The sequence below is a fragment of the Nothobranchius furzeri genome, chromosome 11 (genome assembly GCF_043380555.1).
Source record: "Nothobranchius furzeri strain GRZ-AD chromosome 11, NfurGRZ-RIMD1, whole genome shotgun sequence".
Classification (NCBI taxonomy): Eukaryota; Metazoa; Chordata; class Actinopteri; order Cyprinodontiformes; family Nothobranchiidae; genus Nothobranchius; species Nothobranchius furzeri.
Window position 1 is genome coordinate 54,539,966 of NC_091751.1, and position 20,111 is coordinate 54,560,076.

At 39.9% G+C, this 20,111-nt stretch overlaps 2 protein-coding genes across 3 annotated transcripts; one reads left to right on the top strand and one right to left on the bottom strand.

Annotated features, from left to right (window-relative positions):
• Positions 1-833: 833 nt before the first annotated feature.
• On the bottom strand, positions 834-6,403 carry zgc:110366 (glyoxal reductase). Of its 2 annotated transcripts, none has more exons than XM_015956999.3 (8): positions 6,254-6,403; positions 5,966-6,067; positions 3,646-3,894; positions 3,382-3,483; positions 2,555-2,646; positions 1,873-2,055; positions 1,736-1,795; positions 834-1,044 (listed from the first exon to the last, which is right to left on the bottom strand). In XM_015956999.3, the coding sequence occupies exons 2-8, from the start codon at positions 6,039-6,041 to the stop codon at positions 949-951; spliced, it is 858 nt and encodes a 285-aa protein (XP_015812485.3). In that variant the 5' UTR covers positions 6,042-6,067; positions 6,254-6,403; the 3' UTR covers positions 834-948. The 2 variants fall into 2 exon arrangements, with proteins under 2 accessions (XP_015812485.3, XP_054596038.2); XM_054740063.2 differs by having other exon boundaries at positions 6,175-6,278.
• A 373-nt stretch (positions 6,404-6,776) lies between these two features.
• Positions 6,777-19,833, top strand: extl2 (exostosin-like glycosyltransferase 2). Its single transcript, XM_015956995.3, has 5 exons — positions 6,777-6,868; positions 7,035-7,471; positions 7,557-7,627; positions 18,773-18,888; positions 18,959-19,833. The coding sequence occupies exons 1-5, from the start codon at positions 6,864-6,866 to the stop codon at positions 19,359-19,361; spliced, it is 1,032 nt and encodes a 343-aa protein (XP_015812481.3). The 5' UTR covers positions 6,777-6,863; the 3' UTR covers positions 19,362-19,833.
• The last annotated feature ends 278 nt before the right edge of the window (positions 19,834-20,111 follow it).

Consider the following 20,111-nt stretch of genomic DNA (forward strand, 5'->3'; position numbering starts at 1 on the left):
CCATGGAACTGCAATCACTTTTTTCCTTTGGTGGAATTATCCACACATGTTTGAGATGTTCAAACCTTTTCTTGGGAAACCGAGACGAGACTCCCATGGCCTGCCAATGGCACTACTCCACAAGAAGGCTACAAAATGTTTTGAGAACATCTTTAAAGTGGTGTGTGGAGGAGATTGTCCTGAAATCTTATATAACGGTCAGGAATGGAAACTGATCTGAGCTTGGCAAGAAAAAAAAAAGAACAGCAGCCTCCCTTCTTTACATGATATTTACACCAGCACAGAACCAGAGCAAAGGAAATGACAGACCCTCCACACCCAACTCAGGTGCAATTCACCCTGCTTCATGGACGTAATTTTTTTTTGGGGGGGGGGGCCCACTTTTTCCAAAGTCAAGTTTTAACCCCTGCACTTTTTACCATCCAAAAACAATATTACGCTACGTTAAATTGACATTGGTTGAGCTCTAGGACCAAGCGGAAAACAACCGTTTGTGTTGAAGCCTGTTTCCCATTAGAGCATACTGTAAAGATACCCCCCCCCCCCCCCCCCATGTCTCCCCTACTTCTAAAGTGAAAATTACGTCCATGCCCTGCTTCCATCAGGGAACATAGCAGCTTTAAAACCAAAAACAAGATGAAGTTTCCTCCCTGAGGCTGTTGTGGCCCGTGCACTGTTCTGTTTTTTTCATCACAAATTTTTAAACTTTTACATGTTTATTAATCACTATTTCAATGTTTTCCAGCCTGAGTGACGTATTTCACTCTCTCGCATCTCTAACTTGCTACAAATGACACATACGTGATTCTGAGAAAAGAAGTTCCAGTAAAACATTTTAGAGAAATATAATTTATTGTATCTAAAGCTAAAATTTAAACAACATTTCAATCATTATTACTTTCTACTTGATGCTTCCCAACCATTTCCTACTAAACCTGGATCATAAAATCAATGCACATTTGTTGGATCCCAAGATACATGTCTTCCGTCGTGTAAGCCTCCTAAAGCAACCATGTCCGCCTCATCCAGCTGGAACCCAAACACCTGTGAGAGGAACAACTATTATTATGTGACATATTTATATCTTCTTAAGAAATAGAATCATTATTCTGGGTTAAAAAAATACACTTTTGAAATTCTAATTTATGTAAAACACCACTCTAGGAAGGTCTCTAGTAACCCTAACCTGATGGTGTTCTGGTGGAGGATCCATCCATCATCCATTTTTTGACCCCCAGGTGGCCCCCACAATTTTGTCTGTGAGGTTACCAAGACTATATTTGTAAAAATTGCATTTTTTAAATCCCAATGACACACCTATAGTACAATTAACACCTTGTCTATGAGTCAACTCTGTATGTCGGGATAAAGTTTGTAATTAATCACTTTTAATGTATAGGTGTGGGTAAACGTTGGTGCTGGGGGTCCTCTGCTTGTCTTGGACCCAGGCAAGGGGGTTGTTAAGGAAAAAAAGTTTGCGCACCACTGCTTTAGACAAACTTTTAAGTTGTCATCTTTCGTTTAGTAAATTCATTTATTTTGCTTTGTCCACCACAACGTTGTCATTTTCTGAGCATTTTTATTTATTTTATTTATTTAACCAGGGAAATCCTTTGAGAGCAAGTCTCTTTTGCAAAGGTGCCCTGGCCAAGAAGACCACCATAAAAGCATGTGTCATTTAAAAGAACACAACCAATTTTATGACACTGAGAACAAAAAACACACGGTAACTCACTTGACAGTTTTCCCATATCCTGTTTTTTTTGACAGACTTCGGTATTGTGACAACTCCATTCTGAGAAATGACATTTGCATTCAGGTGAATTGCATAAGTGGGAGCACTAAACAGGGTGAAAAATAAATTGTGACTACCTGAATGCTCCAACGGATGCAGATCTGAGCTTGCGTTCTTTTGTGCTTTTCCGCGATCTGTTGCACAATAGGATTCTTGAAGACTTGACCTTTGGCCAGAGGGCTGTAGCCTTCAAACACAATCCCCTCCTTACGACAGTACTCTATCAGGTCATTGGGTTGCTGGAAGGGATGGTACTCTACCTGAAAAGTTAAAGGTGTATTATGTAGAAATGCTTTTTGCTGACCGTCGTCAAATTACAATAGTCTGCAGCTTTAGCTCGCAGGAGACACGGCAACCCCAAACTCACTGATGGTAAACAGTAGTTATGTCCCTCCTTCCTTTGTTTTGAAAGGAGAACAACTAACAGCTGGATATGAAATATGTTTCAGTATAACCATTCTTCCAATATGGCTGAAACATTAGACTCTTTTGGGATTTTCTCACTGTGAATTCTCACTAGACTCTTAGATACTACACCTTTAAATATTTGTTGGCATCTGCTCAAGAGTCACTTAAATTGGCATTGTAATTATTAACCCATTCCACATTGTGCAAATCTTACCACCCTTTATCTATATAGTTAAAGACAACAACTCCATTTATAACAATGGACATTCTTACAAGCTGCAGATAATAAATGTATATTTGCTCTCTCTAATAAACACATTCTGGCAGAAAAACATTGAAAAAAAAATCAACCTGGTTAACATGTGGCACCACACTACAGTCTTCTTTCAGCTGCTCCAGGTGGTGGATGAGGAAGTTGCTCACGCCAATGGAACGGCAGATTCCTGCAACAATAAAATTAACACAATATTACAAAATGTGCCACTTTTGCTCTATGATTTTATTGAAGTAGGTCAGTAGCTACATCAAACATTCCAACTGTAAGACCAGGTCTGGTTTGGTTTGTTATTGAAAAGAGGTTTCTAACACACTGTAAAACCTAGTCTGGTTGCCTTTTTGTCGTGCTACATGTATTTTTCATGCAAAACAAAATTAAATCCCAGCATAACTTCCTACGGTCAGTAAAGCAACTTGAAAATAAATTAAAAAATTAAGTTGTGCCGTCAAACCAAAGTAGATGTTAGTAATATTAGTGTTTTAGAAACGTAACGGCAGACAACTTTAGCAGTTTTAAGCTGCAATGGCAAATATGGAAAACATTTTTTTTTCATGCCTCTTAACAACGTTCTAACATAGTACAGCTATAAATATATTGTGGAGATCAAAAAAAAATCAGTGGCTATCATGCTTTTATCTTAAAACCTCCACCAATAACATGTTTCGGACTGAAAACAACAATTGGACCATCTGGTTGTTGGTCTCTCCAACCCGCCACACCTCCTTGGGTCCTCCACTCATTACACACTCGCGTTTTTAGCAACAGGGGTAAGTGTCTGCATTCAAAACCTTGCTTGTTTGCAGATTTGTTATAACAGTAAAAAAAATCTCTAAGGAAAAACTAGATAAGGATGTAGAGTTACTGCAGCAGGCTGCCATAAGGGACACCTTTCAGAATTGACCTTCTTCATAAAGTTCCTCCAAAGATCTCCACGTCTCAGCTCTCATCTCTCTGTTGGAACAACTGGGTTGCTGTGCCTCCGGCCAATGCATCAAGTACAGATCTGGAAAAAATGGCAGCTGATAATTCGTTAAGAAAAGATGAAAAAACAATAACAAGATCAATTCAGTGGTGATAGACCAAAGTTAAAGCTTGGTAAATCTGTCATAAGAATTTAAAAGAAAGAACTTGAAGCATTTGTGTTAAAAAAAAAATCAATATGCACCAAAGTATTGAACCCCCATCAGTGAGCAGGACTTAAGGCAGGCTGCTTTTGCACTTTTGTATCCATAGTCGGCATGCCACAGTTTGTTGGTGATCCAAACATCACTTCGTGGGAGCCCACTCTCTTTGATTGCTTTGCCCAGATTCTCCTCACAGCCATACCGCTTTGCTGTGTCAATGTGACGCATGCCACAGTCAGTCAGAGCATACACAATGGCCTCATGGGAATATCCTCCATGATAAGATGTACCTAGCAGAAAATAGATCAAATTTGTGTCAGTGAAGATTAAAAGAATGAGGTGAATTCCTGTATTTTCTTACACTTTGTTCAAAGGGATACTAGGCAGTTTTGCTTGCTTTTAGCACCCCCTAGTGTCCATTATTTATTCTCTGTAATTAAACCGAAAATGAAACTCCTCGCTGTGAGTTTGTCTTTTTAACACCTTCATCGAACTGCTGAAATGTCTCCTCAGTTTTCATTAGTTTCTAGAGGCACGGTTCATCACTAAAGCAAGTCAGCTGTATTCACCGTCTATAAGATGCAGGAAACTCCAGCTCCCCCCAGCGGCAGGGAGCAGCCAGGTGTTATGCCTAAAAGAGCATGTCTGCAGAAATTTGTGTCCTCTGTTGTAAGAAGGCACATATGAGTAACGAGGGAGCATTTTAATAAATGTGTACTATGTTTGTTATCCACGTGCTTCCTTACAAAATGATGGTTTATGGGCAGATAAGTAAAACAATTACTGACATGACATGTTAAATTATAATTAATAATAAATATTTAAAAGGTTTGTAATTTTGGGTCCCATTGCTGCTTTTTTAAACTATTTTTTTAAAAGTACTCACTAAAACATTAGTCTGAAACATATTCAAAACGTAAATTATTTCATCATTATTTCCTCATATTTCTTGTCAAAAACAAAACTTTTTCAGGAGAAACACAAATTATAAACGTGTTTACCTCCTGAATCTATTAAAAATAGCCTCACCCCTCATAATTTTAATCATTTACGTCGGCAATCTGCAGCTGTTTTGATGGGGATGCACATTCCGGCAGGCATGATCTTTTCAACACAACACCAGCAGCTTTGAAGTTGCAAGTGTAATATTCTGGCCAAAGGGGGTAGTGGAGATCTGAGTGACATTTCATTAAACCTGTAAAGGGCTCAAGGATATGATTAAAAAATATGAAAAAGTTGCATAGTATACATTTAAATTAGGGATGGACAAATATATCGGCATCAATATCGGTATCGGCCGATGTTAGTCATTTTTTAACGTATCGGTTCGATAAATAAAACTGGGCCGATATTAACAACCGATATTTTTTCCATCTCGTGTCCATTTGTTTGCCTGTTTCTGAGGGTGAGGGGGGTGACGTGTAATTTTCTAGTCATGTGAACAGTGAATGAAATCATCTCAGAAGTGTAAATGTGTGTGTTGTGTGTACATAATAACGTAAATTTAGTTTTAATTATTTTCATTCTATACAAAATCTGCTGATTTTAGAAGCATTAATGTCAGTATATCGGTATTGGCAAATATCAGTTATCGGCCATAACAGTGATATCGGTATTGGCCCAAAAATTTCATATCGATGCATCACTAATTTAAATTAAATACATGCACAATTTACAAAATAACCTGAATATATGAACTGTCTGAATAATCAAAAGAAAATATAGACAACCATGTTTGACTAAGGAGAAAAAATATAAATGACTGCTAAAATTATTGAATATAAAACACGATGGGCCAACATATAATTTCAGAAATGCAGCACATTAGATAAAAAACACATAACAGTTAAGGTCTTAAAAGATCAATCTGAAAGGAAGCACAAGGAAGCATTCTTTTGCATTTCTATGATGTAAATAAATTGTTTTGTCAAAATTTTAAACGCTCCCACAAATCAGTTTTCTCAAACAGCAAGGTTGAGTATCGGGCAGTCCTTCCCTGATTTCTTTATCTTTTGTCAAGAGTATTAAAAAGGGCTGCAGTGACTTACAGCATCATGTGCAAACATAAAAAGGCATAAGCTGTAGATAGCTAAGGCACACACAGCTTTTATAAAATTCTGAAGTGCCAGCAGTGGTTATAACCAATTTGTAATCTACAGGAAATTGTCTTCATTTAGAATTTTAAAGGGTTTCCTTCATTGGTAAATGATTTTTTTCGTTTCTTGGTTACTCATTATGAAGTGTTCTTTTATGACCTTGTAAAATTTAAGGAGGCCATCACCTTCTCAAGCAAACAACTGCAGCATTTGGGAGTTAAGTTTTCTATCTATACCATAATAGTATTTTCTCAGTAACACTTACCCAATCCAAGTATTGGGATTTGTAATCCGTTTGAAAGAGAGACTTTAGGACAACTCAGGTCTGGAAATAAAGACATGTTTCTCTATGTGCTGGCTTTGAAACCTGCAATATAAAAGGAAACCAGTTCATCTTTAAAGTGGTTTAATGTCACAAACGTATCTGAAAATTTGCATCACAGAAACAGAACTAAGTATGCACACAAGAACGACCTTTCCTATTGGTTAGTTGGATCTTTTACAGAACTGTCTCTCTCACTCGTTATGACGAAAAGATTTTATCTTGACCTACTTTTTTCTTCCGGGAAACAGTCGCGTACGCGCTCCGTCATGTGCGTGTAGAAAAGAGATCTGAAAAGATCCCAAAAGGCGAAAAGACGGAATTCCAGCTCAACCCTCTTCTCCAAATATGGTCACTCCCCGGCTCCATGTGACACCCAAAGTGTGGCAGGTTGTGTTAACATATAATCAACCCTCCATGTCTCTGGGAGGCGACTCGTACTCTACACAAAGAACTACCTCCCAAAAGGAAGCATAGGGCTGGCTGGTCAGGCTACATATAGATATGTTAATAAACATATCGGTGTTTATATACATATCAGTGAGGCTACATGTTTCTAGTGTTCAGATACAAGTTCCAAACAACACCTAATATACATCGGAATGTCATTTTTTGTAATATTAATATTCATTTTAGTTAAAGAAGTTACATTAAAAAAACTTATTTATTTTTATTTGATTGTAATAACATAATTATGAACATAGCGTGAAAAAAATCATGTCTGACAATTAAATCTTATTTTAACTTGCCATAAAGGGGCTGTTAATAACAAGTTACAACAAGCTGAGTGGCCAATATGGCGGGCAGCTAAAGGGGGTGAGATGCTTACAGTTCCGACAAAATGAGGTGAGTTATAACTTATAAGTTATGGAGGAAAAGCATTTAACTGGCGACAGAAATAAAATAAAAACTAAACTTAAGTAGAAGAACCTTTGGTGTGTGCATTTGAGATTTTTAGATCCACACAAGCGTAAACAGCGTTTATAAGTCCTTGCGTTGTCTCTTTCTGCAGGGTCCCCCGATGCAGCTTTGGAGTTCGGAGAAAGTGGATCATTTTCCCCATCCTGCTCATCCTTTTGGTCGGTGCAGCCCTAACAGCTTTGCTGCCTCCGGCTGAAGAACATGGAGATGTCGGTGTCCTGGATGTGTTGCGCAGGGCAACATCACAAAAGGAGAAACCTGCACAACAAACAGATACCTCAGAGGAGAAGTTTAGCATCATCATTCAGACGTACAACCGCACAGACCTTCTGCTCAAACTCCTGAATCATTACCAAGCAGTGCCTCATCTTCAGACCATTATCGTAGTCTGGAACAACGTCAGGGAGCAGACACCAGTGAAGTTTTGGGACTCTTTGGGTCCTCATCCAGTTCAGGTTGTCTTCAAGGAACAGACAAGTAACCAGATGCGCAACAGACTGCAACCCTTCTCTGAGATTTCCACTGATGGTCTGCACATCTTCAGTTTGCACATTGTTTCAGATCTCATGCATTCTAGTTTTCAGGGTCATTTTCTTTCCTTTTTACCTTTTAGCTGTGTTGATGGTAGATGACGACACCCTCATCAGTGTTCCTGACATCAGTTTTGCTTTCTCCGTCTGGAAGGTAACATATCTTTTTTTATGAATCCCAAAAAATATTTTATTCTATTTTAAAGGTGTGGAACATTTGTTTTATCAATTAATTTGCAGTGGTGTAGGAATGAATGCCTTGTAAGTTTCAGGGGGGTGGGGGAGAAATTCCGGTGCACCGTTTCCAGGAACTAGAAGTGACAGCCAGTTTTTGGAATCTTCTTTCCTGGTTTTTGAACTTGAAAACAGCAACACAACTTTTACAGTGACTTGCAACATTGATGTTTTATCTCCACAAATAACACAATTTTGAAGGAGTCCTGCCAGGTGGTGGAGTTGCTGATGCTAATGATTAGCTTCTACTAGCCCAGCCGTTCTCTGCCATTTCCCGGACACTGTTTCTATGAGAAGCTAATGCAGGAGATAGGTGTAGGAGACTATTTTCACGGTCAGCCTGCATGAAAATCTGTGACCAATTATAATCACAAGTAAGTGTAACCGGATTACAGGATACAATAAGATAATTAAAAGAAAAAATAAACAAATGGGCCAATAATTAGGTTCGGGGAGAATTGGAGGTTGTTTAAGAATGACTGGAGTCACGGGTATAGCATGAAACGGTTTATATACTAAATTTTAATAATAATGGGAAATATAACACATAAAGATAACACACAAAAACAGATGAAAACAATCGACAATAGTAAAATGCTCGGTATGAGATTTGATCATATGAGTCACAAGTCAGCCGGCGTCAAGTCAAATCCCCACGCTTGGGGTGAAAGTCAGAGTCCGGTGGTGCGATTTTTTCCTACCGCACCGTTGAGATTGTTCACAGAAGAGAGCAGTCTGCTCTTCAGTTACTTGAGATGTCCTGGTTCGTTCAGTGGTTAAGGCTCGCCATCTCCCTCGTCAGGAAGAAATCCAGTTCTCGTTCCAAGTGAGTGATCATAGGAGTCGGGATCAAACCCAAGGAAAAAAAAAACCCAGCCTGTAAACAACAGGACTGTTAGCGAGTTGGCATCGACCCTTCTCGTCACATCACAGCATAAAGTCTTACAGACTTAAACAAATGCTTCACTGTATTGGCATAGCCAATCATGTTTGGGTTCACAGTTCAACTAACATAACATCAATTTGATTGTCTATTAAAATAATTCTCAGTAGCTCTGGAAATATAATTACATATGACAACAATTGTTCAGCTCAATAGGCTCAGTTAGATTCTATTACTCTACACTATTCAACAAGAAATACATTCATGACAACAAGGATACATTTAGTTGTGTTTCTATACAGCATTGTGACACCTTGTATATCTGTAACACAATAAATAAATAAATAAATAAATAAATAAATAAATAAAATGTTCTATAACAAAATTCAACAAAATATAAATTCTGGTCCTTTGGTCCACCTTTGTAAAATAATTCCTCCCTAATCAGTTAGCTTTTATTTATTTTTATTTATCTATTTTTTTTATTATTAAATGTTTGGTTAAGGGACGCATTGCTAATTCTATGGCGTTAGCTATAACGCCCCTGAGGACCTTGTACATCTAGGCCGTACCACCATTAACTGGCGGTTTGAGCCGTTAACTCCTGGGAATCCCATATGCCCTACCGCCGTTAACTGGCGGTTTGAGCCGTTAACTCCTATATGCCCTACCACCGTTAACTGGTAGTTTGAGATGTTAACTCCTGGGATCTAACGTCTAGCAGCCCACTGCTGTCACCTCGGTTGCTGTAATTAGCTTTTTGAATTTAATAATTTACTGAATTTAATCTCATTCACTCACCAACGCGCTCCAACGGTTCCCTCCTACAGAGGATTGGTTCACTCTGTCGTCTCCACACAAATCTATAAGAATGGAATTAATTTGATAAGCTATTTAAGTTTCCTTTTTTTTTTTTAAGTTGCATCGTTAGCTTTTTCTCTTCTTTTTTCTTTACTCACCGCGTTGGTTCCAAGTTCCTAGCTCTTATTAGAAGGAGTCAAGTCCGCCTCTCCCTCTATCTATGCGGCACCCAAATCAGGGTTCTTCACGGCCTCGACCGTTGTTTTTTTTTCTCTCTCTCTCTCTCTCTAACCGCTCAGTCTTTGCTTTCTGTATCTGCGTGCTGCACAGCCGTTTGTCTCTCCTCTCGCTCAGCTGCGTCGCACGGTTTTATTTCGCGGAGGCGGGACTTATTTCTCTCAGCCAATGAAATTTCAGATTCCCACCTGGACCAATAGTATACAGCTTTCCTCTTCTGTTTCTGTTAGTGATGTTCAAGATTCTTGTTTTAACCGATGTTTAATATTAAACTCGTTATTTTAGTTATTCACCCTTCCAATAATTCATTATGAAATTATCTATTAGTTAATTAGATATCTATTAATTAGTATTGTTAATTTCCTTAATTTATATTTTATATTTTATCTAAATTGAGGATGGATCATATTAGTAAGCCAATTAGTTAATACCTCATTAAGGTTCTAGCTTCTGGGTTACATCCTCCCCCATTAAATATCATGCACGTCCCTGTGCATTGTTTCTACGGGGTACACAACTTCTTGAGTAAGAGAGTCAATAAAAGCTTTATTAAGTCCTTGGAAAAGGGACCTAACTACGGTCACTAGTGGATTGCCCAATTGAGAGTAAGTTAGTCTTTGAGGAGGCTGACTACTTCGTTCAGATCTCCTGACATACATCTCTGGTTGCACAGTATCATGCTCATCCGTTTCGGTTTGATTCTCAACTGAGACAGGACGAAGTGAGCTCTCTGTTTCCGACAGAGCTGATGAGCTATTCTCTAAGACTTTGGTCTTTTCAGATGTATGTGTCTGATCGTGTATGATGGGTTCAAAACTTACATCACGTTGCTGCGACTTTAGGACACCATCCAATTGAGGTAGGTTTGTGTTAGTTTCATCCCCCGTTTCTACGTCAGGTAAGTATACTTCGTTTTTTTTCGTTTTTTCAGGTAAGTATGTTGCTGCTTCTTTCACTCTTTCAGGTAAGAATGTCGCAGTTTCACTCATTCTGTCAGGTAAGAATGTTTCGGTGTTGATGCCCTTGTCAAGTAAGGACAATTCAGCATTTTCATTACCAGCTAAGGTTGGTTCCTTGCGATCCCCTGTGTGTAAGGATAGTGTGTTTTGTTGTTGAATATTATTTACCGGTCCTGAATCTGCTATGAGTTCCCTATTTGGCAAGGTGACCGCTATTTGATAGGATGGTCGGTTTAGCACTTGTGGAAGATCAGAGTAATAAAACTCATCTACCTCTTCGTCAAGTGGCTCATCTGGGTCAGGTTCTAAGGCTGAACTCTGTCTTGTATGAGGTCTGCTAGGTTTCGTAACGCGTTCTGTTTCATTTTCTAATGAAGAGAGAAAACCACAAGGCAGTAAAAGATCTCTGTGGAGTGTTCTGTTGGGTCCTTCTCCGTTCTCTGGTTTTACAGTGTATACTGGCAAGTTTTCCATCTGTTTGAGAACTATATACACTGTTTGCTCCCATTTGTCTGCTAATTTATGCTTTTCTCTTAAGCGAAGATTTCGGACTAAAACACGATCTCCCACACCTAGTGTGGACTCACGAATGTTTCTGTCGAACCGTTCTTTGTTCTTCCTCGCTGTTTTTTGAGAGTTTTTTATGACAATGTCATAACTCTGTTCCAGATGACTCTTCAGTTCTTTAACATACTGAGAATGAGTTATAGAGGGCTTGTTCAAATGCGGTAACCCAAAGGCAATATCTATAGGCAACCGAGGCTGCCTACCGAACATTAGCTCGTAGGGAGAGTATCCCGTCACGTCATTTTTTGTACAATTGTACGAGTGAGTAAGTGGTTTTACAAAATCGCGCCAGTGATGTTTCTCAGTGGCTTGTAAAGTTCCCAACATGCTGAGTAATGTACGATTGTACCGTTCAACGGGGTTGCCACGAGGGTGATAAGGGCTCGTTCTGACTTTACGGATACCAAGTAAAGAACAAAGTTCCTTGATTGTACGTGATTCGAAATCCCGTCCCTGATCACTATGAAGACGCTCAGGAAACCCGTAGTGGACTAAAAAATGTTCCCACAGGTTCTTCGCGACGGTGGTGGCTTTCTGATCTTTGGTTGGGATGGACACTGCATACTTTGTAAAATGGTCTGTAATCACTAAGACATCTTTAGTGTTCTTACTGTCTGGTTCTATGGAGAGAAAATCCATGCAAACTAACTCCATAGGTCTGGTGGTGGTAATATTCACCATTGGAGCAGCTTTGTCAGGGGGGGCCTTCCGACGGATACATCTTTCGCAAGTTTTAACTTTGATTTCGATATCACTAGCCATTCTTGGCCAGTAAAAACGGGACCGAATGAGATCTGTCGTACGTTCAACCCCAAGATGCCCCATATCATCATGTAGGCTTTGCATGACTGTTGAACGTAATGAATCAGGCAAGACTAACTGCAATGATGTCTCTGGTCCTAATTGGCGTCTCCGGTACAGTAAATCATTTTGAAACTCAAACCGTTTCCACTCTCTCAAAAGGTTAAGAACCACCGGGGGTTCTGCAATAGTATCAGTTGGCGGTTTATTGTCAGTCATAAGCAGCTGAATGACTCGGCCAATGGTTGGATCTTTCCTCTGCAAGGAGACAAGGTCAGCATGGTTATACTTGGGCACAGCAAAGAAACTGTCACTATTGTCTTCCAACTGGAATAGGTCTGGAATGGCCGCTGCAGACATGGCAAGTGACTGAACTAAACCACAAGGAGAATCAGTCTCATCCAAGACCATGTGCTTTTGGCATGTTGCCTTCACTGCTTCGGCTTGAAGTTGAAGCTCGACTTCTTTGACAGAGGATAAAAGATGAGATCGGAACTCATCTAGTCGTTGGCATTCCTCAGTGAATTTTGAGTTGTCTTCAGGTTTATCATGCAGCCTCCTAGACAGGCCATCCGCGTCAACGTTCTGTGTACCTGCACGGTATCTGATGTCAAAATTATAGGTGGACAACGCAGCTAGCCAACGATAGCTCGTTGCATCGAGTTTTGCCGTTGTTAAGAGGTAAGTTAACGGATTATTATCAGTAATGACAGTGAATGTGTTCCCATACAAATAGTCATGAAACTTATCTGTTATGGCCCACTTTAAGGCTAGAAACTCCAACTTGTGCGCAGGGTACCTAGTTTCACTAGAGCTTAAACCGCGACTTGCATAAGCGATTACCTGTGTGACACCGTTTTGCACTTGGTATAGCGCTGCACCGAGTCCGGTCGTACTAGCATCTGTGTGTACTAGATATGGGAGTTTTGCGTCAGCGTAGCCAAGAACTGGCGAAGTGGTAAGTTTTTCAATAATAGTTTGAAAGGACTTCTCACAGTCTTGGCTCCAACGATTCCCAAAGGGTTCTTTGGGGTTCAAGTACTTTGATCTACATGGTGGTGTTTTAAAGTTTTTCCGTTTGGGTGGATAACCAGCCGTGAGAGATGTTAGTGGCTTGACAATATTTGAGTAATCTTTAACGAAGCGTCGGTAATAACCGGTAAATCCTAAGAAAGATTGGAGTTCCTTCAAAGTCTGAGGCTTCGGCCATGTTTTGAGTGCTTCCACCTTATCTGGATCGGTTTTTATGCCATCTCGAGATACTATATGTCCAAGATAACGCACAGATGTCTGGAAAAAACGACACTTATCTGGTGATAGCTTGAGTCCGTATTCTCTAAGCCGTTCAAGAACGTGAGAAAGTCTGGTTTCGTGTTCTTCCAAGGAGTTGGAAAAGACGATCAAGTCGTCTAGGAAAACTAACACTTCCTTCAGATTAATGTCCTTCATACACTTTTCCATAAGCCGTTGGAAAGTGCTTGGAGCATTTGTTATTCCTTGTGGCATACGGTTAAATTCATAAAACCCAAACGGGCAAACAAAAGCAGTTTTAGGTTTATCCTTTTCACACATCTCTATTTGATAGTAACCTGACTTGAGGTCCATCACAGAAAACCACTGTGATCCAGCGAGAGCAGAAAAGGACTCCTCCAAGTTAGGCAGGGCATATGCGTCGCGAATGGTTTGCAGATTAAGCTTTCTATAGTCTATACATAGACGTACCTCACCATTCTTTTTCCGAACTACCACTATTGGTGAGGCAAATGGAGACTCCGACTCTCTTATTATACCGGTTTCCAAGAGGGCTTCCAAATGTTTTCTCACGGCTTCATAATCATGTGGATGGATCGGCCGAGATTTCTGTTTGAATGGGGTCTCGTCTTTTAAGTTGATGTGATGTCTTATCTGTTGTGTATGACCAAAATCAAGATCGTGGTGCGAAAACACATCGGAGTAAGTGTTAAGTTTGTTGGTGATCCTCCCTTTCCATTCTTCGGACAAGGGCGAAGTACCGAAGTCAAAACTGAGAGGAGGGTTTGAAGGTGAAGTCTGTTGCTGCGAACTACACGCCGCAAGTACTTTCTGATCACTTTTGTCAGGTTCTGGATATGGCATAACACGATCGGCTTTAACTAACTCAGCGATCACACAGTTAGTGGGTAATGTGATGTCATGGTTAGTTTCGTTTCTTAGTACAACAGGTACTTTGTATGGACCATGTGAAGGTAAGGAAATGAGGCAACAGTCTACAATTATACCCCCTGGTAGAGAACCATTGGTGGGTTGTTCAATGAGTGCATAAGGCTCATGCTTGTTTTGGCTGGGTTGCATAAACCCTTCTAGTAACAGTTTTTTATTTGCAGGGAGAACTTCTTGGGTTCTCCCTCGAAGCTTCACCACACCAACTCGTCCATCTTTGCTTTGTTTTTTTCTGACTGCTAAGGCTTTTAGCACGTGTTGGTACCCATAAGAGAGTGCCTTGGAATCAGGTAAGTTATTGGCAGACAATTGCTCATACAAAGGATCGAGTGTGTTTGTGCCAATGAGTAGTGGTGTATCAGAGTTTGAGCTTATATCCGGAACCACTAACGCAAGGGTAGGTAACTCAAGTCCAGACTGATCGAGCTCTTTTGGAAATGTGACACTTATCTCTATGTATCCTAAATAAGGAACTGCTTGACCGTTTGCGCCCTCGACTTCTAACAGATTACTGATGGGTTTAATTGAGAGGTCAGGTAAGTGTTCTTGGTAAAAAGAATTGGCAATGGTGGTTACCTGGGACCCTGAATCCAGTAAACAATTACATTCAACACTGTTAACTGAGACTGTAGCTGTGCATCGCCCACCCACTAATCTTTTGGGAAGTTTTGGCACTGAATGAGCATGAACTGGCTTGCAAAAAAGTCTCTCTGTCCTTTCCTTAGAGGGACTTGGTTCTACTTTAGCACCTATCTGTCCCACGATAGGAGCTTCTACCGGTTTAAAGGAGGAGACTGAGCAATTGGCTTTGACATCTCCCACTCGCGCTGCTTCTGTCTAAGAGCAAGTCTTTTAGTTGCAACTAGTGCTGGATTTGGCTCGTTGCTACAGCTAGAAGCTATGTGCCCATCTTCTCCGCACTTAAAACAGTATCCAGGCTTTGGTCTGGGCACCACTGCTGTTATCTGCTGAATCTGTTTGGGCTCATCTGGAATTTTAGTCCCCACACGGGGTTTTGACTCTTTTTGAGTTTTCTTTGCCTTTTTATCTGTGTTGTTAACCTTAAGCTGTGCAATTTGGCTCCTGAGCTCAGCGATTTGTTTGCGTAAGTCATCACAGTTATCATCTATTTCCAGTTCACAAGTGTTTTTACTCTGAGAGCATGTTGTTTGCACATTTGAATACACTCTAGTTCGTTGTGCCCCTAAGTGTTGTTTCATGCGTGCTGCTTTAGTAGCCTGTTTGTCTTCTTCAGTGCGCAGTTTGAGGAGAAGTGCTGTAAAATGAGGCGGGTTGTCTTTCTTTTGTTCGAGTTGCAGGTTTGAAATCAGCGAGCTGTCCCAACAGCCTCTGCAAAACTGCTTGAGCAGCTGCTGGTCGGCGTCACTGGAGGAAATTCCATTCCTCTGAATAACTAGGTTTAACAAGGTGTATAACCTCTGAAAGTAATCGGAAGGTTTTTCACCACTGTCCTGGTTTGTGTTTAAGAAGCGAGCAAAGAGCTCGTCGCCGTCTTCGACAGCTGCGTAAGCTGAATCGAGATGTTCAAGGTACGTTTCCGGGTCGGATTTTGGACTAAGAGCTTTAACGATGCTCGCTGCTGGGGCTGACAGACTCTCCACGATTCTTCGTACAATTTGGGACTTGGTGAGTGAAGGATCATTTATGCATAACACTACACTACTACGCCAAGTATCATAGTCAGTTTCAAAAGAAGGGTGTGGAACTCGCCCTGAGAACGGTTTTAGTCTGTATTGTGAAGTAGGCGGAGGGATAACCTCACTGCTTTTAACAATGTGTTCCACAATAACTCGCTGAACCTCAGGTGTGTTTAAAAGATTTGGTGGAATGCAAGGGTTTTGTTTTCCAGTCTCTGTAGGTGGACAATTGTCCTTTGAGTTGTTCATATAGTTAACTTCTGGTGTTAAAGGCAGGGAATATGTAACTTGGTCACTATGGAGCATTGGCTCTGGTTCAGTGACTGGTTCAGATGCATGGGTATCCCTTCCTAAAGATTCCCCAATTTTTGCCAGTTCCTCCATTAGAAGGTCTTTAAATGATTGATTGCTACGCGCAGCTATGTCCCTGAGCTCTGACAGATAGGCATCAGTGGCAGATGTGCTAGTTTCTAGACTGTACGCGCTGGCTAGGTCTTGAATATGAAAGAAAACATCTGGGTTCCTAGTACAAGGTTTGTCATAGGGTAAACATTGTTTCTTTAATTCCTTAACAGTGGCTTCATGTTGAAACTCCACAATAATCTGATCACAGTTTGGTAACTTAATGCGCCTGTTAACTGGTCCGAATCCTTCCATAAACCCAAAGACTTCGTTATCAAGGTCTGTATCAGTTAACCCACTGATTAAAACAGCATTTGAAACTTTGACCTTTTCTGTTTTCACAACTTCCATTTTAAAACACTCAAAAGTACCAATAATGCCAAAATGGCAAACCACTGTGACCTCCAGGCACTCTTATGATGTCAGTCAATGGTTAGCTAAGGTAACAACTCTACAATTCTCCTGGCTGGCTCGCCAAGTTTTATGTAACCGGATTACAGGATACAATAAGATAATTAAAAGAAAAAATAAACAAATGGGCCAATAATTAGGTTCGGGGAGAATTGGAGGTTGTTTAAGAATGACTGGAGTCACGGGTATAGCATGAAACGGTTTATATACTAAATTTTAATAATAATGGGAAATATAACACATAAAGATAACACACAAAAACAGATGAAAACAATCGACAATAGTAAAATGCTCGGTATGAGATTTGATCATATGAGTCACAAGTCAGCCGGCGTCAAGTCAAATCCCCACGCTTGGGGTGAAAGTCAGAGTCCGGTGGTGCGATTTTTTCCTACCGCACCGTTGAGATTGTTCACAGAAGAGAGCAGTCTGCTCTTCAGTTACTTGAGATGTCCTGGTTCGTTCAGTGGTTAAGGCTCGCCATCTCCCTCGTCAGGAAGAAATCCAGTTCTCGTTCCAAGTGAGTGATCATAGGAGTCGGGATCAAACCCAAGGAAAAAAAAAAAACCCAGCCTGTAAACAACAGGACTGTTAGCGAGTTGGCATCGACCCTTCTCGTCACATCACAGCATAAAGTCTTACAGACTTAAACAAATGCTTCACTGTATTGGCATAGCCAATCATGTTTGGGTTCACAGTTCAACTAACATAACATCAATTTGATTGTCTATTAAAATAATTCTCAGTAGCTCTGGAAATATAATTACATATGACAACAATTGTTCAGCTCAATAGGCTCAGTTAGATTCTATTACTCTACACTATTCAACAAGAAATACATTCATGACAACAAGGATACATTTAGTTGTGTTTCTATACAGCATTGTGACACCTTGTATATCTGTAACACAATAAATAAATAAATAAATAAATAAATAAAATGTTCTATAACAAAATTCAACAAAATATAAATTCTGGTCCTTTGGTCCACCTTTGTAAAATAATTCCTCCCTAATCAGTTAGCTTTTATTTATTTTTATTTATCTATTTTTTTTATTATTAAATGTTTGGTTAAGGGACGCATTGCTAATTCTATGGCGTTAGCTATAACGCCCCTGAGGACCTTGTACATCTAGGCCGTACCACCATTAACTGGCGGTTTGAGCCGTTAACTCCTGGGAATCCCATATGCCCTACCGCCGTTAACTGGCGGTTTGAGCCGTTAACTCCTATATGCCCTACCACCGTTAACTGGTAGTTTGAGATGTTAACTCCTGGGATCTAACGTCTAGCAGCCCACTGCTGTCACCTCGGTTGCTGTAATTAGCTTTTTGAATTTAATAATTTACTGAATTTAATCTCATTCACTCACCAACGCGCTCCAACGGTTCCCTCCTACAGAGGATTGGTTCACTCTGTCGTCTCCACACAAATCTATAAGAATGGAATTAATTTGATAAGCTATTTAAGTTTCCTTTTTTTTTTTTTAAGTTGCATCGTTAGCTTTTTCTCTTCTTTTTTCTTTACTCACCGCGTTGGTTCCAAGTTCCTAGCTCTTATTAGAAGGAGTCAAGTCCGCCTCTCCCTCTATCTATGCGGCACCCAAATCAGGGTTCTTCACGGCCTCGACCGTTGTTTTTTTTTCTCTCTCTCTCTCTCTCTAACCGCTCAGTCTTTGCTTTCTGTATCTGCATGCTGCACAGCCTCTCCTCTCGCTCAGCTGCGTCGCACGGTTTTATTTCGCGGAGGCGGGACTTATTTCTCTCAGCCAATGAAATTTCAGATTCCCACCTGGACCAATAGTATACAGCTTTCCTCTTCTGTTTCTGTTAGTGATGTTCAAGATTCTTGTTTTAACCGATGTTTAATATTAAACTCGTTATTTTAGTTATTCACCCTTCCAATAATTCATTATGAAATTATCTATTAGTTAATTAGATATCTATTAATTAGTATTGTTAATTTCCTTAATTTATATTTTATATTTTATCTAAATTGAGGATGGATCATATTAGTAAGCCAATTAGTTAATACCTCATTAAGGTTCTAGCTTCTGGGTTACATAAGATTTAAAAGTTGTTTCAGTGTTCCACACCTTTAATAATGTATCTTTACTGATGAAAGTAATTAATTTTTTTTTCTCACAGCAATTTCCAGACCAAATAGTTGGATTTGTCCCACGAAAACACATTTCAACACCTGGAGGCGTATACAGTTACGGAAGTTTTGAGCTGCAGAATCCAGAAATGTCTGGAGGCGACATGTAAGTTGTTCTTTCATTATCCTTCATATTAGCTTTTTGTTTGGTCTCATTGATACGCTCAAATCTACAGGTACTCGATGGTTTTAATTGGAGCCGCCTTCTTCCACCGTCGCTACCTGCAGCTTTTCCAGGACCAACCTCCAGCGGTGCACACCTTAGTGGATGAAACACAGAACTGTGACGATATTGCTGTGAACTTTGCTGTAGCTTTGTATTTAAGGCAACATTCAAAATTAAGCACAATCAAAAGACCCTCCGGTATCTTTGTGAAACCCGTGGATCTCCGCAATATTGAAAAGGATGCCCGGAGCGGATACCAGGGAATGTGGCATCGTCCGGAGCACCTTCTCCAAAGGTCCTACTGTCTAAACAGGCTGACACAAATCTATGGCTTCATGCCACTCGAATACTCCAATCTGATGGTATCCCAGTTTGGTTTTCCCAGCTATGCCAATCACAAGAGTAGGGGCTGAGGGAGTTTCTTAGTTTTAAGTCAGAATCAAACTCTGGTGCTTCTGTTTGACATCATCAAATGCCAATCAGCTGATGATCTGAAGATATTGGCAAATGTGTCCTGAAACAAGTGTTTCCTTACACACCAGTGATGGGCTTGCCTTACAAATGGTCAACATTCAATCAGGTACAGGAAATAGTTAGAAAAGAAAAATAATATTCTTTAGAGTTTAGTTTTTTTAATTCATTTTTACTTACTTTGTTTTCAACTCTTTTTTTTCTGCTCCCTTTTTTACAAATAAGCGCTAGAAGACCAAGTTACCAAAGAAGTGGATTTACAAAGAACTGTGTTACCCTTTTGAATTTTGCATATTTAACAAAGCAAATGCTCACATTTGGAGCACGTGTAGACACTCGTTTTTATGACAGGAGTTTTTTATAAACTGTTTTATGTGAATTGACAGAATAAAGTTTTTTTTTCTCTAAATGTAATTATGGAAGCTCATTTCTGCCCCATTGTTGGGAAAAAAGTATAATTATGAGAAACTATATAAATGATGACTTGGAATGATCTAAACAGCAATTATTAAAGAGCAAGTCACCCCCCTACTAGATTCTTACTCAGAATTTTTACCTGACAACGGCACAGCACTGACAGTTTTAGGCAGAAAATTACAGTTTCAACTAAAGTGCAATACTGTTGACTACACGTGTCTGCAGCACGATTAGACACGCATTTATATCGTTTATCAGAAGAAGAAAAATTGATT

Bases quoted from the DNA above. Each gene is read 5' to 3' on its own strand.
- extl2 (XM_015956995.3), top strand. The intron at 7,472-7,556 runs GTCTGCACATCT...TTTACCTTTTAG, and splicing joins CTCTGAGATTTCCACTGATG to CTGTGTTGATGGTAGATGAC. The intron at 7,628-18,772 runs GTAACATATCTT...TTTTTCTCACAG, and splicing joins TTGCTTTCTCCGTCTGGAAG to CAATTTCCAGACCAAATAGT.
- zgc:110366 (XM_015956999.3), bottom strand. From the start codon at position 6,041: ATGTCTTTATTTCCAGACCTGAGTTGTCCTAAAGTCTCTCTTTCAAAC. The intron at 3,484-3,645 runs GTGCATATTGAT...CATTTTTTCCAG, and splicing joins GATGGGGGTTCAATACTTTG to ATCTGTACTTGATGCATTGG. The intron at 2,647-3,381 runs GTCAATTCTGAA...TTATTGTTGCAG, and splicing joins GGAGGAACTTTATGAAGAAG to GAATCTGCCGTTCCATTGGC.